The following is a 16333-nucleotide window of genomic DNA, read 5'->3' as shown; positions in this document are numbered from 1 at the left end:
GTCTATCCCAAAAGATGTGACAACAAAGGTCACCCTCATCTGCCTGCAAAATGGTATGTGTATGTCTCTGTGGAGAGGTGTGTATGTGAGAATTGACAGTGCTCCCTTGAATCAATACTCACCTTTGTAAAGGAGAAAATGCTTTCTCTTAAACTGAAGGCTATTTCATCCCCCTGCAAACCATAACAGATGGGTTTTCTTCAAATCTCCCTGCACTTTTGAGATTGTATTTGTGCTCACTAAGTATGTCATCTTCATACTGTGTCCAGGTCTGGGCCCCGCAGTTTAGGAAAGATGTTGAGTTGCTGGAACGTGTCCAGAGAAGGGCAACAAAGCTGGCGAGGGGTCGGGAGGGGTCTGGAGCACAGCTCTGTGAGGAGAGGCTGAGAAAGCTGGGGTTGTTTAGCCTGGAGAAGATGAACTCAGAGGAGACTTTATTGCTGTCTACAACTACCTGAAGGGAGGTTGTAGCCAGGAGGGGGTTGGTCTCCTTTCCCAGGCAACCAGCACCAGAACAAGAGGACACAGTCTCAAGCTGTACCAGGGGAGGTTTAGGCTGGATGTTAGGCAGTTCTTCACAGAAAGAGTGATTGGCCATTGGAATGGGCTGCCCAGGGAGGTGGTGGAGTCACCATCACTGGAGGTATTTAGGAAGAGACTGGATGGGGTGCTTGGTGCCATGGTTTAGTTGATTAGATGGTGTTAGATGATAGGTTGGACTTGATGATCTCAAAGGTCTCTTCCAACCTGGTCTGGTCTATTCTATTCTATTCTATTCTATTCTATTCTATTCTATTCTATTCTATTCTATTCTATTCTATTCTATTCTATTCTATTCTATTCTATTCTATTCTTCTACTTCCCCTTGGTGCTGTGCTGCCCTATGGGGTGCTGGCTGCATCCTACTTGACTTCTTTACTGCCTTTCTGACTGAGCTACTTCTACATGGAAAGCAGTTATCTGTGCCCCACCTATGAGGTGGGAGTTCTGCCTCCTTTGGGTTCAGCAATGTAGACTTCATAACATGCAGTACCAGATTAGGAAACAGAGAAAAGTAGAGCTATCCCTCATTTTTTTCCAGAGAGAAAATGAGTCTGATCCTGTTCCAAACACATGCCACCTCCCATATTAAAAATGCAGTGTTTTTTCTCCAGGTTTTCTTGAAAGTGAAACACAGTAAATAGGTATTAGCATTTCTGTAACAGGCATCCACACTCCTGCCATCCTAGTAAAATTTCAGTCAGCAGAGGGTACTTAACCAAGATAAAAATTCAGCCTGTGTGTCTAATAAATGCTGCTGCCCAGCCCTGCCTTTTTTTGGTCAGAAAATAGCTCTTCTGTTCTTCTGTCATGTAGCAGTCATGTCCTACCCTGAAGACAGAGATTTCAGTAGTGTTTTTCCTTTTTTTTCCCTCCTTCTTTTTTCCCCTTTTCATTTCCTTTTTTTTTTTTTTTCCTTGTTTTTTCTCCCCTCTAATACAAGATAGCAGTATTTCATAAAAAGTTTTCAAGGGTCAGGAGAAAGGCTGCCATGCATATGTAACATAGTGATTAGCATCTCGCAATGAACTGGCAAGCATGCACAAAGTGCTACTTTCTGCTAGATTAAACAGCTGGCTTTTCCTGCAGCTGCTTTAACATCAAGTAAGCACTTGGGAAGGAAGCCCCAAGCACAAGCTGAAGTTCTAGGGTGGATGTTAGGAAGAAGTTCTGCATAGAAAGAGTGATTGGCCATTGGAATGGGCTGCCCAGGGAAGTGGTGGAGTCACCATCACTGGAGGTGTGTAGAGACTGGATGGGGCACTTGGTGCCATGGTTTAGTTGATTAGATGGTGTTGGATGATAGGTTGGACTCAGTGATCTCAAAGGTCTTTTCCAACCTGGTTAATTCCATTCCATTCCATTCCATTCCATTCCATTCCATTCCATTCCATTCCATTCCATTCTCCATGATCACAACACACACCACACCACCCCAGCAGTCCCGTTGGTACACTGCTTTTCTGTGAGATGCATAAGTATAAAGCAGGACCGACTTGGCTCAGCTTGGTGGAAATCCAACTGATCAGCCTGGGTTTGTCCTCCGAACACGATCAGAGGGCATTCTTGAACAGACATCACACTGTGAATAAGCCCCTCGAGGAAGCCGGGGGCTCAAGCAGTGGAGAAGCAGGACGAGGTGCGACCAAGAAGACCTGCCTCGGCTACCCGACCGGATGCTTGCTCCCCAACCATCCCTGATCCACCACCACCGGAACAGTCAGAGGCGGCTGTGAGCAACACGAGGCAGCACGCGCTGCTGCAGCTACCGCAGAGCTCCCTGCCCTACAGCTCTCTGCGCTTCAGCTCCCTGCCACACCCCTACACTTGCGTTCAAACCACGCGAGATGGCCTCACGCAGCCACGCCCATGCCAGGGCAGCCTCACCGGGGGGGGGGCCGGAATTGCCCTCACCAAGATGGCAGCCGTCACACAGCGCAGCCCCTCACCAAGATGGCGGCAGCCGCGTGGACGTGGCGACTAACGGGCGGTGGCGCAGAGCGGCAGCCCGCGCATGCGCGCCTACAGCCGGGCAGGGGACCATGGGCAGAAGGCGAGAGGGGCTGAGCGTGGCCCGGGAGGTGAGGTGGAGGGTGCTGTAGCGGTGGTGGTGTGGGACACGGCCGGGCTTGACAAGGACGAGACGAGGTGGCTGCTACTACCGCTGCCGGAGCAGCGTTTTCCTGGCCGGCGGTCCGTGCTGGGGAGGGCTAGGGCAGTGAAGGCTCCGGGATGCCGCTCCAACCAGGCTCTGGTGTGCTGTTGCGAGACCCGGCTGCCATCTTAATGTGCGATGACAGCAGAGGAGTTGTAGGCGGGATTGCTTGTGCCGACCCCTGCCCTGAGCGGAAAGTTCGGCGTCCCATCCTCCATCCCTTGCCCGAACGGTGGCCTTTGGTGACCTTGCTCCTGCTGAGTGTTTGAGCCAGTGCAGGGAGAGGCACTGAGAGGCAGTGTGCACCATGGAGGGGGCTGCGGCAGGGTCTTGCCCCTGACCAGCAAATGTGTGCGCAGCCCAGCCTGTGTGTGCAGTGGTGAAAGTCATCAGTGTACTGGGCACAGGCTGCTGCATTTGAGGAACCCAGTGGTGAACCAGCACATGAGATGCTGGTAAATCACAGAAAGGAGAAGGGAAAGGCTTGTTTTGAGGAGTATGCCTGCCTTCTAGAGCTGTTTTGTAATCTCCTGAGTGGCAGGAGGGCTGCTGGTAAGCTTTGAGCTTTATATTTGCATTAACAGGCGGAGGCCTGTTAGTTGATCATACTTTGTTCTGGCTCCTGCACTGAGCAGTGCTATCTGGACTGACTTGGAGGAGACAGTGGAGAGCCTACAGCTCAGGTCAGTGGGTTGGAGATGCTTTGGGGATAGCAAAAGCCTGAACCTTCCTGAAAGGTGCCTGAAATGGGGCAGAACTGATCCAGTGATTCTCTCTTGTCACCTCTAGGACATTTAGCTTTTGAGATGAACATACACACAACAGACCAAGATAGCCAGGATAGAAAGGCTAAGAAAAGGACTTGAGGCTTGTCATACATGTTTCATCAGCCAGTAATGTAAAGGTGAATGACCTACTGTGTCATGTGAATGGGAGTTCAGTGAATAGTACTCTTTCTGGTTTATTTCATCTAGTTAGGCTCTTACTACAAAAGCAGCTATTTCTAGGCACTCTGACCCAAGGATAACCACCAAAGGGAGTCCAGAGCAGATTGTGCTTTCTGTCCAGCCTCTCTTCAGTGAGCCTAGCAGGGAGAGTTGAAACAACAAATTATTGGTGGTGGTTGGTTGAGATGTGGCAGACGAGGAGCTGAGATGGTAGGGTCTACAAAAACAGAAGTGTTTTTTGGTTGGTTGGGGTTGTTTAGAAATTGCCATGATAGAACACACTACTTTTGGAAGGATTTTAGAACTACTCTCCTTCTTTGGTGTGTTATAGCTGAAAACTTAACCTTCCAGTGTAAAGACAGTACTGAAAGAGAAAACCTTTCCCCCTTGCAGTGATGAGAAGGGTACTGAATAGAAGTGAGGGAGGAAGAAAGCAAAATGCCTTAAAGCCAGAGGACAAGAGGGCTGTGTTCCAGGTGTCAGAACACATGACACCCAGTATATTGATTTAATAATTCAAACTTTTATGCATTTCAGTATTACCTTCTGAGCTGTTATGATTGTAAAGAAAACTTTCCAAATGAATCTTAATATGAGATGATGCATGGCTAGCTTTGAAAAGTCTAATCTAGGCAGAGTCATGCTTGTTTAACTGAAGTCATGATGCTAAATGAATGCAATTTTCTGTATGGACACTTATCAGATGAGCTTGCACTTACAAATTGCAGGTGTAATTGATATGACCTGGTGTAAACTGATATAAATGTGTCTACATAATGTTGTGGTGGTTTAAACTCCTGCCGCTCCTTTTCGTATAGCTCTGTAGTCTTCCAGCAGGCAGCCCTATTGACAGTGCTAAGCTGGCACAGACCTTTCTTGAGGAAACTTGTCAGGAAAAAGAAAGTAGGAAGACTGTTTCACTTTGCAGCAAAATAGTGAAAATGGAATGAGCTTAAGAGAGTGTCAAGGATGATCAAAGTTATGGAAAACTCTGCAAGAAACAAGCATACCAGATGCTTTTAATCTTGAAAACATGATTACAGGGGGACCCTGCATGCTATGTGTAACTTTAAGCAAATAATGAAAGTTCACTGTCAATACAAAATTAGAGCTATTAAATGAAACTAGTAGCTGACAAGCTCAGAACAAACAGCAGGGGTTGGCTGTTCCCTCACAGCACAGCCATAACCTCTGGCTGTGCTGTGAAACTCCTTGTCAGAAGGTGTTGCAGCCCTTAAAAATATATTATGGCTCTGACAACCACTGAAAAAAACCATTCACAGAAGCAAAGGTGTGGGGCTATTAAATGCTTGGGCAGTGCCTGAGCTGCAAAATGTCAGGTGTTTGGAGAAAGTGGTGTTGATGTATTGCTGCCTCCGGCAAGGCGGTGGCGGGTCAGGAGCATAAAGAGCAGGGGGAAGGCCAACGTGGTCTTCACTTAGTAAAGTTGTTCTTACAGGTGTGGGTGGTGTCATGTGGCCACATCTCTGGGCTGCCAGCCACTGGTGTGACCTCAGGCAGGGTGGGCTGAGTAACTATCTAGTCTGACTATATCATTTTCTGTGAGGCTGAAGGAGGAGGTGGAGCTAGGGTCCAGCCCTTTCTACCTTACCAACACAAAGGCTTGGTCTGCAGGATTTATCTTAGACTTGCTGGTGGATCATCCTCTGTCGTGCAGTAGCTTGTCTGGTAGATGTTGTCAAGCACAGTTTGGACACAGCACCTGCAAAGTGCTTTGCCTGCATGCAAAACAATCCCAAGAGCGTGGTGAGAATGGAAGCATGTCCATGAGCTGCAAGTTAGCCTTTGAATTGAAACAAAACTCATCTCCGCTGGACTGATTCTAATCATCCAGCCAAGTTTGTGGATGCAGGAACCACTAATTGTTCTGTGAAAAGAACAGCTCAAGTGTGCTGGCAGGTGATCAGGCATGAGAAGACTGTTGGGAGGGTTTTTTTTCTGCTTTGCCCCCAACTCTGTAGCTGGCTTTGATCTGCTTTATGAGGGTCAGAAGATGAAAACCTCATTACCTAACGCTGTTGGATGTCGACATATGTGTGATATGGCTCTTTGCCAGTATCTTAATTAGGGAAATCATAAAAGCAGAGGGTATATGCCAGTTCTTGAAAAGGACTTTTAGTCTTTCTGCTGGAAAGAAAGCTTTTATTAATTCATTGCAAAATGTATGAAAAGGGATCCAGCTCAACCCTGTAAGCGAAGCTGCTTCCTCTTCCTTATGTGAGCCATTTCTGGCTCCCTGCTCAACGCGGTCCCAATGAGTGAGATTTGTAATATGCACATAAGTCAGTTTGGATTGAGATCTGCCCCAGGTCTCTTTGGTTTAAAAAGCTCTTCAGATTGTGCCAGAATTCAACAAAAATGGCTCAGTGCCTTGTGATGCCTTATGGGGCTAGGGAGACATCTGGTCTTCGATCCCTGCGCACAGCCAAAGTTGCCGGGTCTTGACTTTCTGGAGTGGCTTGAGGAGCAGGAAGCACAGCTGCGTGTGTCTTGAGCAGCTGCCTGCATGGGAAGCACACCTGTTTTACCTGCTCTTTTCACCATGATATTACTTAAAGACATTGCTGGAAGTGAAGTTCCGTGTCTCTGCTACAGGCCACGTGAACCTAAGGAGCTGTCATGTGAGTTTTCTGCATGCTACACTCCAGTTCTCTCCCAAAGAATCCTGTTCATGGCAAGGAGAGCCAGGAGGAGCAATTTATAAGTCACTGTGTCGAGATTGACACTAAAAAGATCAGGCATTCCAGCTAAGAGAGCCTGTCTCTTTGCTTTTATGTGGGCCTAGGCACATACCCTAAGTAACCTTCTCATGTATGTGTTAGGAGGCACAGCTTTCCCTCCTACATCCACAGCAAACTGGGGTACGCAGTTTCTTCTGGGATTGCTCTTCTGGAAAGTTGCTGCAGGCAGTTATGCCAAAAGTCTGTAGGTTTTCTTGTGCTGCAGCTTTACAGGCTACTGCCCCCCTGAGGAGTTTCCTCAGGCTGAGAGTAATCAGTAATTCTCAGGCATTGCTGATTTGTCCCTGTGCTTATTTTCTATTTTCTCTTTCTTTTGTTCTGCAGTGAAGAGTTACCTGAGCTGCTGAAAGACTCCTAGCTCACAGGAACAGATCCCAAATCCCAAGGCACTGACAGATTAAGGTAGTGCTCTGTCCATAGTTTGGGTAGGTCTCTGAGTCTCCTTGTGTGAATGAGCCACCTCCAGGAGGCAGACAGTATTGCCCTGGTTTAGAGGTAGGGAAACTGAAATCCAGTGACAGGATAACATCCGGGAATCCTCACTCCTGCCCTTCTCCACAGCCCCTAGTGCCCCAGACTTGCCTGAAGAAAAGAAAGAGTGAGCTTTTTGGTGGAAAAATATTTTGTTCATTCAGCAGTCTGTTCCTCCTTCCTTTTTTTCAAAATTATTTTGTGTCCCCTGTGTCCCTGGCTCAGCAAAGCTGATGGTGCAGTTCAGAGCATGTGGTTTATCAGCAAATTACTGCTCTTGAGCAGGGGACCCAAACTTGGGGTTTGATTTAAGAGCAGAAAAAGCAGTGGAAGCTTTTAAAATATTATGAGGGATCTGGAGATCTTTAGTCAGCAGAAAGTAAGAGCATTGCCAGAGCTGGGCAAAATACCCTCTTGTTATGCCTCAAGAAATGACAGCAGGATGGGCAGAGGAGAAAGTTCTTCACAGAGGGAGTTGTCAGCTGTTGGAATGTGCTGCCCAGGGAGGTGGTGGAGTCACCGTCCCTGGAGGTGTTCAGGAGGGGATTGGACGTGACACTTGGTGCCATGGTTTAGTAGTCATGAGGTGTTGGGTGACAGGTTGGACTTGATGATCTCTGAGGTCTCTTCCAACCCTATTGATTCTACGATTCTATGAATGTACTAGTGAGAGCAACTGCAAACTGAGGAAGGGGAACAGCTCTGGAGGAGAGGATAGGAAGTGCAGTGACATGGGTAACTTAGTGGTGGGGTTGGCATCTGACTAACCAAAGCTCTCATTCAATTGAATTATCTGACATGATTTTTAAACATCTCTGAAGTAGGCATGGTGCATTGTAATAAGGAGGTGCATTGGCTAAGGAGGAGCATGCTGAAGTACCTCTTGCTGTGTGTGTATTTGAGGACTTCCAACAGGTAATGGAGCAGAGAGTCATTTGCAGATGATAGGAGCTGGTGAAGGAGATGGTCATTCCTGAATTGGACTGAATGGAGACCCCCACTTTCTCTCTGCTGTAGCCTGCCATTAAATTATCTTGCTGATAAGCATGGTCAGAGCTAACTTGGGTGGAGCCCTTTGGTGGCTCTGAAGCAGACTGGGACAGTGCATCACGCTGAGCTGTGGTGGATGACAGTGCTACGAGCAGGCAGAGTTAACATTCTTAACTGGCACAGTTGGATATGGAGGAGGACAATTGTTGAATGCATTTCAGTTAACTCGATTCACAAATATCCTATCTCCATTCCAGCAAACCCAAGCATTGCCAAACACAGAAGTGCCATTTGCTGTGCTCTGGGATCAAGTGGCGTGCCTTGGTGCTTCCCTGGGGCTCAGGGGAAGGTGTGCGGGTGCCTCTGGGGAACTTGGCATCTCAACAGCCTTGGCAGAGTTGCCAAATAATAAAGGACCTTGAAATTGCTATCTGTAAGATGCAGAGATTTATTTGAGCTTGTATGTGCCCCCCTCCCCCAGCTCTACAGTGCTTCTTGCAGTGATTCTAGCCAGCTGACTGGCTAACCCCCTTTTTGCAGTCTGTTTTGGCCTTCCCTTTAGAATAGAATAGAATTATCCAGGTTGGAAGAGAGCTTTGAGATCATCGAGTCCAACCTATCACCCAACACCATCTAATCAACTAAATCATGGCACCAAGCACCCCATCCAGTCTCTTCCTAAACACCTCCAGTGATGGTGACTCCACCACCTCCCTGGGCAGCACATTCCAATGGTTAACAACTCTCTCTGTGAAGAACTTTCTCCTCGCTTCAAGCCTAAACTTCCCCTGGCACAGCTTGAGACTGTGTCCTTTTGTTCTGGTGCTGGTTGCCTGGGAGAAGAGACCAACACCCACCTGGCTACAACCTCCCTTCAGGTAGTTGTAGAATGCAATAAGGTCTGCCCTGAGCCTCCTCTTCTGCAGGCTAAGCAACCCCAGCTCCCTCAGCCTCTCCTCATAGGCCTTGTGCTCCAAACCCCTCCCCAGTTTTGTTGCCCTTCTCTGGACACTTCCCAGCAACTCAACATCTTTCCTAAACTTTACACCAAGCTGCTTCTTCCATCCTGGTGATCTGCAGTGCTTGCCTGCCTTTTCTGGGCAGAATGTGAGAGATTGCTCACGGGCTCAGGCTTGAGCTGATCCCCCAAACAGTAATAACTAGGGATCACTACCTTTGATTTTGCTTCCCATATTGCTGTTTAAGGGAGTGTTTGTACTCCGGGCTACCTTTGAGGTCGGTGTCTCATTCCGTCACAGTACTTTACCTGGGACTGTGCTGCCACTTAGCTTCTGGTTTCTGAAGGCTGCCACCACAGCGAGGCCATGCTGCCAGCCATCTCATTGGCCTTGGCCTTTCTTGGAGAACCAGACACAGCAGGAATGTTGCTCTTACAAGAGAGATCATTGCCACCTGAGGGCACTGAGGCCAGTTTCTTTTGGGCTAGGAGGGTGGCGTTCATAGTATCTTTGTCCTGCTGCATTCCTGCTGGAAGCAAGCCTCAAAGACAGCTTTCACAAAGATGTGTATGCATTGGTTACCAGGCAGAAAAGGGAAAGAATTCCCAGAAGAACTGTTGTCCATGGTAGGATTTCCTCCTAGGTTTGCACACTGTCCTGATTTGAGTTGGAAGAGAACCAATTCTGTTCAGTGATTTTACTTTTCAGTTCACTCTCTTCAAGCAAGCTGCACTTTCTGCAGTTAACAGCATATTTTTGCAGGCAGTGTCTGCCTCTAGAAGTGATAGTGCTTGATGTTTCTAGTTAGTACCAAAGACTGGCATGCAGCCCTGCCACTGCTAAATCTTGTGTACTGTTGGGGCTGCAGAGTAAAAGGCCACACCTGCAGGGAGGAGCAGACAGTTCAGGTGACCCTGAACTGACCAGCACAGTATTTCATTCCACAAATGTCATACTCTGTATAAAGCTGAGGGATCACAAGGGTCAAGCTCTCTTGTCTCTGCACTCAGTCGTCTTCTACCTTTGATCCCAATCCACATATTCCAGAACTCAGCTCTTGAATCTGCTTCCTGTCTGCCCCTGCATCCAGTCTGGAGAGTGCTGTTGTAGATACAGTTGGGTGAAAGACAGTAGGTATCAGCTTTTCCCCTTTTTCTTTGCCCAACCAGACAGCTGAGGGTGCTTTGTAGTCCCATCCCATGAACTTCACATCCATTCACAATACTAAATTAAGGCCTTGTTCCTTATGCTTTAGCCAAGGCCAGGCACTCTCATTCTCTTAATTGCATAAAGATGCCTTAGACCACATCTTTGCTTGTGGATCCACATGCAAAGGAACTAGAACAGGCTGGAATAGGATCAGATCTTAGCAAAAAGGTGCTGACCAGCCACATGAGGGAATGTTAGAGCTGACTTGGCTGTGTCTGGGATTACAATGTCACAGTTGTTGGTCTGGAGGCAATGGACTCTCATGGCTGTGATCTCTACACAGAGCTGGTACTGTGCCTCCCTTCATCTGGGGAGAAAGGGTATGGAGTGGCTGCTACCCTGCTCATCTGAGTGAGAATGGCTCCATGTTAACTAGGAGAGGAAATTACCTTGACTGGTGTGTGTGTGTTTCAGATTGATGGACTGGAGGAGAAGCTGGCACACTGCAGACAGAGCATGGAGGAGGTGGATCTTAAGCTGCGAAAGGAAAAGCTCAGTGCTGAAGGAAGGTATTGATGACCACCTCCTTTCACGGCTATGGCTACACACTTCAGCTGGCTGTCATCCTGTAGTACTGATCAGGGGCTCTTGATAGGAATACATGGTTCCCTCTGTCAAGATTGTCTTCCTCCAGCTCAGAACTTATTTGGGAAACTTGCCAGGGTGAGTAGTGCAGTGATACCTGGAAAGAAATCTTATTGACAGCTTCACTCTCCAATCTGCACCACAGCCAGCCAGTTTGTTTACAGAGCTAGCTCCTAGCCCTGCTAGGAAATACCTCTGTGAGTCTGTCAGAGGTTCAGTGCACTCTACTACTCAAGCCTTCTCAAAGCTGTCCAAGTTCAACCACTGGAGAGGTGCAGGACCCATGCTGAGGGCCAAACCAGGCCGAGATGCAACTGCAGAGGGGACTGCTTGTGTTACAGATAGATATCTAGATGTAGGGACGCAGTGATAGGCTAGCTTTCCTTGCTAAAGAGAAACAGAACAATTCCCCTGAAATGTGATAGTGGCATAGAAAAGGCAACTGTAGGCTTTTAGAGCTGGGATTCGAGCAAGAATTTTGACCTAGATTTTGTAGCAGACACAGGCAGAATGTGCTATTTCCCTTGAGCATGGAGCAACTGATCCTAGATCTCCCAGCTGATTCTTGAGGACATTCTTCAAGTCACCATTCCTGGAGGGGATTGGACATGGCACTTGAAGCCATGGTTTAGTTAGTCATGAGGTGTTGGGTGATAGGTTGGACTCTGAGGTCTTTTCCAACCTTGTTGATTCTATGATTCTGCTGCCATGCTGCTAGCAAGGAGGGCTAGGAAGCAAAGTCATAGGCTCAAGGAGCGAGCTTGTCGGTCATGGTGTCTGCTCTACAATACTGTCTTGCAAAACCCAGTTAGGAGTGAGCCTAGCAGTGGTGACATCTCCACCCTTTACACTAGCCAGCCTCAGTTTAACTTCTTTGTTCCTCCTTTCTATTCTCTTTCTCCACCCCCATCTTTACTGGGGGCTTACATCCCTTTTCATGTTTGGACAGTCCTGTCTCCTCCTGTCCCTTCTATCTTCAGCTTCTCATCTCAACAGTTCTTTCCTAGGTCTAAATTCTAATTGTTTACTTTCTGTATTCTTTATCTGGTATCCAACAATCAAGCCTACAGTTGTAGTAACTTGGCAGGATGAAATATACTTGGTACAGTTTCTCTTTGGGGTACAGGGTCTATAGCAAAGAATATGGAATAGAGATTCCAGGGCTGGCTTCTGAATTTTACAACTGGGATGAAGATGGAAACAGAAACTCTGTTGCCCTAATCCAGACCACTCAAAAAAACCCTGGAGGAAGGTAACCATGATCAAAATGATTGATTCAGTGAGTAGTACACAAAGACCACCTCAGCTTTCTCATTTCTAAGTTCAGTCGTCATGGTTTCTTCATGTCTCATTCTCACAGCCTCTTCCCTCGACACTCTTCACAAGACAAGTTTCTGAGTAGCAGCTCAGTCATGTTAGTAAATCTGTCTCCGTGCTTACTTCTAGCTGCACTCCACCTTGCCTCTCCCCAGCTGCCTTCAAGAGCCCTTTCCTTTCCTGCTGCTCTGACATAGCCTCCTTGACATCCCTTACTTAAATAGCTGTACACATAGACTTAGATCTCTTTCCTCCTACAGGTTCTTGCTCTGCCCCAAGGGGAACAGCAAACTCTGTTACACTTGCTGCCTTCTCTGTCTGCCCTGAACCAGGAGAGAATTTGTTACTGCATCATTATTTACATGCACACAGTCTGAGTGGCCAAGTCCTGGCTGTGGTAATGGAAATGCTCCTGCTTTCAGGCAGTTTGTTATGCTTTTATTTTTCAAACTGCATATTAATTAATCATCTTGTGTAGTTTAAGACAAGGATAGAGTTGGCCTGACTTGCTCTTCATTGTTATTATCCTGAGGATTCAGTCTTAACTGGTTGTTACTGGGCTTTGATTAAGCTCATTTCCTTGAGTTTGTGTACCAGTTTGTGTAAATTGGATGCCTCTGACAAAGGGATCCAAGCTTCAATTGGTTAATTGGCATTCTAGCACTAGGCCAGATGTGTCAGAGAGGCAGGATCCTGCAGGGAGTGTCTTGTAGTTTTGGTAGAACCTCCTACCCCACCCGAGGGAGCAAAGTAGGAGGCTCTCTGCTGCACTGACCCCCTTCTAGCCTGCTCCTGTGCACTGACACTGTCCTCAAAAGAGAGAGAAGCAGCAGTTTGGGAGAGGAAAAAGTAATTTAGAGCTGCTCTAGAACTGCTCTATCTCTACAAGAGCACAGCTGGGAATTTCTAAACTGCCACATCTCCACAGTGCAGGGTGAGGGGCTCCTTCTGTCTGGAGATATCCCTGGCAGTAGGACAGTCTCTCTTCCATCATATAAGCAAAGAAATAGACTGTGTTGTGCCTCACTGGTAATGAACTCGCCTTCTCATTACAGAAAGTCACTGGAGAGAGAGAGAAACTTACTAATGACCAAAGCTGACAACTATGGTAAGAGCTTCATTAAAAATGGTCCCTCTGGGCTGGATTGGAGCGAGGCTGCAGCTTAGCTTCATCTTCAAGCTCCTGCCACCTCCAGCTCCTGGCAAAGGGAGCTAGACCAAGGGAAATCAAGTCAGCATATTGTAATAGGGGTCTCAATTCTTCTGCTTGAGGTGTGTATAGGGGGGCAAAAAAAATCAGCATCAGCTAATGAGGGGGGAAGATGTCCCTTTCCCATACCCCAAATTACTAGTCTTTAGATAATCTTAGCCAACAGACTTGAGTGACTTCTGCCATCCTCCCTTTTTTTTTTACCTCTTCTCTCATAGAGGCTTGTTCAGCAAGCTGGCAAGTGCTGTCTGCAAGTGTAGCCAAGTATGCCTTCCTTAGGGAAGGTTCTCGCTGCATCAGTTTGTGGGGCTGTTGAGCACTTGAGCACCGGGACTCACAGCGATGTGCCACCTGCAATTTAAAAGACCAAGGGTCTTCCCTTACCACGAGTCCTGCTGTAGGCAGTTAGAATAAGAGGTTCCTTGAGCTATGGCACATTTGACAGTGCTTCCTTTCTGCTGGGGATGCTGCTTAGCACATCTTCAGGTTGCTGGTGTTAATGCAATGATCAACTGCTTGACAGCACTCTGCAGCACTCTGAGCACCAGAGCTCACACAAGAGAAGGAAGCACAAGTGTTCTCTTAGGCCTGCAGATTTGAAATCTGGGGTATGGCCAGTACATTTATAATTGTAACTTATGTTACAGGACTCTTTCCAGAAGACTAACACTTATTTTAAACAGATTTAAAGCTGTTCCCTAAGGGCCCACTAGACATGGCAGAAGACTGCACAGTGTTGTCACCCATTACTCCTAACATCAAAAGAGCGAACTGACAAGCTGCTCAGACAGCAGCAACAGCCTCACGTAATGGTGATGGTTGCTCCTCCTGGAAGAGGCAGCATGTGTGCACACAGTCTTTTTAGATTACTATTATGGCCTCCAATTTAATCTCTCCTTCCAGGTGACACATGAGGCCATGAATTGCAGTCCTGTCAGTGGCATTGCTCTTTCAGTTGGTATTGCTGTGCTTAGGGTTATGCGGCCTCCTGTCCCTACCACCTCCTCCGTAGTCTTGCAGATTCAAGCAGCTTGCTCTCTGGTTGCATGAGATTGTTTGTACCACGTGAAGAATGTAGTCAGAACAGCTAAAAGCATCTTTAGAATACCAGCACCAGCTTGGGAACCTGCAGCAACAGGTCATTCCTGCTGAAGACTGCTAGTGCAAACTGTATAGGCAGTAACCAGTGCAGTCCCTGCAGTTGAAATCAGCAGCAAGAATAGCCTGGCTCTGAAGACACTTTGTGCCTAACCTTGCCCTGCAAAATATCTGTGGCTGTTTGGCTATGCAGTGTGTAATGCCTATAGACCTCAAGGTCTTCAGGAACAGAACTAGCAAGAATGAGGGTCTTACCTTTGATAAAGGGAGTGGAACAGAAATGGAGGTCAGAATATTTTGGGTAGCCATTGCCTCCCTCTCTCTCTGCACCTGTGTGCTTGCAAATCAGGACCTGGGAAGGTGACCCATCCCTGAAAAAGGCTGCAGACTCCAATAGAATGAGATGTCTGGGTCCAGACCTGTTTGGTACTCATCCTCCTGAGGCACAGGGAAACCCAAATTCTGCAACAGATACACCTGTGGCCAGCTTTGAGTAAGGAAATTTAAACACCAGGAAAACGTGCCAGGCTCTTACATCTCAAAGAGGAGAAATAGCTTTCTAACCTCTGTCTTCTTCAATCTCCTAGGGAACAAGCAATTATTTTAATGACCTTAGTAGGGTCCTAGAACAAGGTCCTTTGCAAACAGGAACTGGTTTGGCACTGAGGTATTACCAAGCACAGCCACTGCAACTGACAAGATGAGAGTTAGCAAATGAAAGGGTCCCTGCTCGTTTACTTCCTGTTCAGTTCATCTTCTAATTGGCAGTTTTGCATACTGAGCCTAAGAGAGTTGCCTGTGGCCAAAGCAGTGTGCTACTGCTTTGAGAGATGTGGCTGCAGCAGAAAGAACAGTGACAGATCAGGCTTTTGTTCATTTCCCAGAGAAAGAACTGAGTGTGCTTCGTAAGGAAAATCGCAAGAACGCTGCCCTGGCTGTGGCCATGGGGTTGCTGATTGCTCTTATTTACGCCTGCTGGACAATGTGACTGCACTCAAGAAGTCTCCCTGCTGACCAAATGACTCTCCTGCAAGGAGTTTTTCCATCTCTCACCGCTGTGCTTCCCCCAAGGATGAGGATCGTCATTTCAAATTGCTGCTCTGGTTTATTTCCTCCCAGGCCCTGTGGTAGGGAAGCTTTTGCTCTTGAGAATGGTGGTGGACAGGCAACAAAACACAACCCACAGTACGCTTGCAGTGGGAAATGGGGTCCAGCAGAGCAAGGTGGTGCTGCTTTCTTACCCCACAGTCGAGGCCATCCAGCCTGATGCCCTAAGGCAATATGTGCCCCGCTTTGAAGAGGACTTGTGTGGTTGCAGACAAGTGCTCTCTGCGCAGCCAAGTCAGAATACATGACACCACCTTGGTTCCTGTGACTTGGCCATAAGCTGAAGGGGCACTAAGCTCTTTGAATCAACTTGGCTAACTTGGGGTTTGGGTCCTTAAGGCTCCACATTTTCCCAGAGCTGAGCAAAAGAAAAACCATTAATCTTCCTCCACGCTGACTTAAAGGACCAAAGGAACACTACCTCCACAAAACCAGATGGGAAGTACCTCTCTCTTTCTGCAAGCAGGTACCATCTAACTTGAGATCTGAGTCCTGGGACTTTGAGGAGGTCTACCTAACTCTCCTGTGCATCAGCGCTTGGTAGTTGTTTTGTGCCACTGAGAATCAACACTTGCAGAAGAGAATTTACTGTCAGCTCCCAGGGATGGAAGTGTCTCTGCAGGGCTTAAAATAAAATCACTTGACCATGTAATTTCCCTTTTTTTGTGTGTTTTGTAATATGCCTCTCAGCTGCTGCTTTATTCTCAATCCTTCAATCTTCCCCGTCACACACTGCACCACAGCAGCCTAGGCTGGATGGAGCATTCAACACCCCAGGTCAGGGAGGTGTCAACACTGGGTTATTGGTCTGGAATGTACTTGAGTGTTTGCTTCCTTTGAGTGGAAAAGCAGTCTGGCATGCTACAGGGGGATGCTGGAAACTGTCCCCAGTTGTCCTTACTTATTCCAGTCCAGTAGCATACATGAGGTAGCCCTGACTCTGCTCCAACTTGCCAGGAAAGCCTTTAAAAGGAAACTTTCTT

The 16333-nt window shown here is 47.4% G+C and overlaps 1 protein-coding gene across 1 annotated transcript; it reads left to right on the top strand.

Moving 5' to 3' along the window:
• Positions 1-2468: 2468 nt before the first annotated feature.
• On the top strand, positions 2469-16002 carry CCDC167 (coiled-coil domain containing 167). The gene is made up of 4 exons (XM_068157492.1): positions 2469-2621; positions 10448-10542; positions 12991-13043; positions 15128-16002. Exons 1-4 carry the CDS (start codon positions 2583-2585, stop codon positions 15229-15231), a joined length of 291 nt encoding a protein of 96 aa, XP_068013593.1. The 5' UTR covers positions 2469-2582; the 3' UTR covers positions 15232-16002.
• Positions 16003-16333: the final 331 nt, after the last annotated feature.

This window comes from Melanerpes formicivorus, unplaced genomic scaffold (assembly GCF_026170545.1).
Source record: "Melanerpes formicivorus ecotype bairdi unplaced genomic scaffold, bMelFor1.0.p_v2 SCAF_2, whole genome shotgun sequence".
Taxonomy (NCBI): Eukaryota; Metazoa; Chordata; class Aves; order Piciformes; family Picidae; genus Melanerpes; species Melanerpes formicivorus.
The sequence above is the reverse complement of the archived record's forward strand: the minus strand, read 5'-3'. Positions and strand labels throughout refer to the sequence as shown.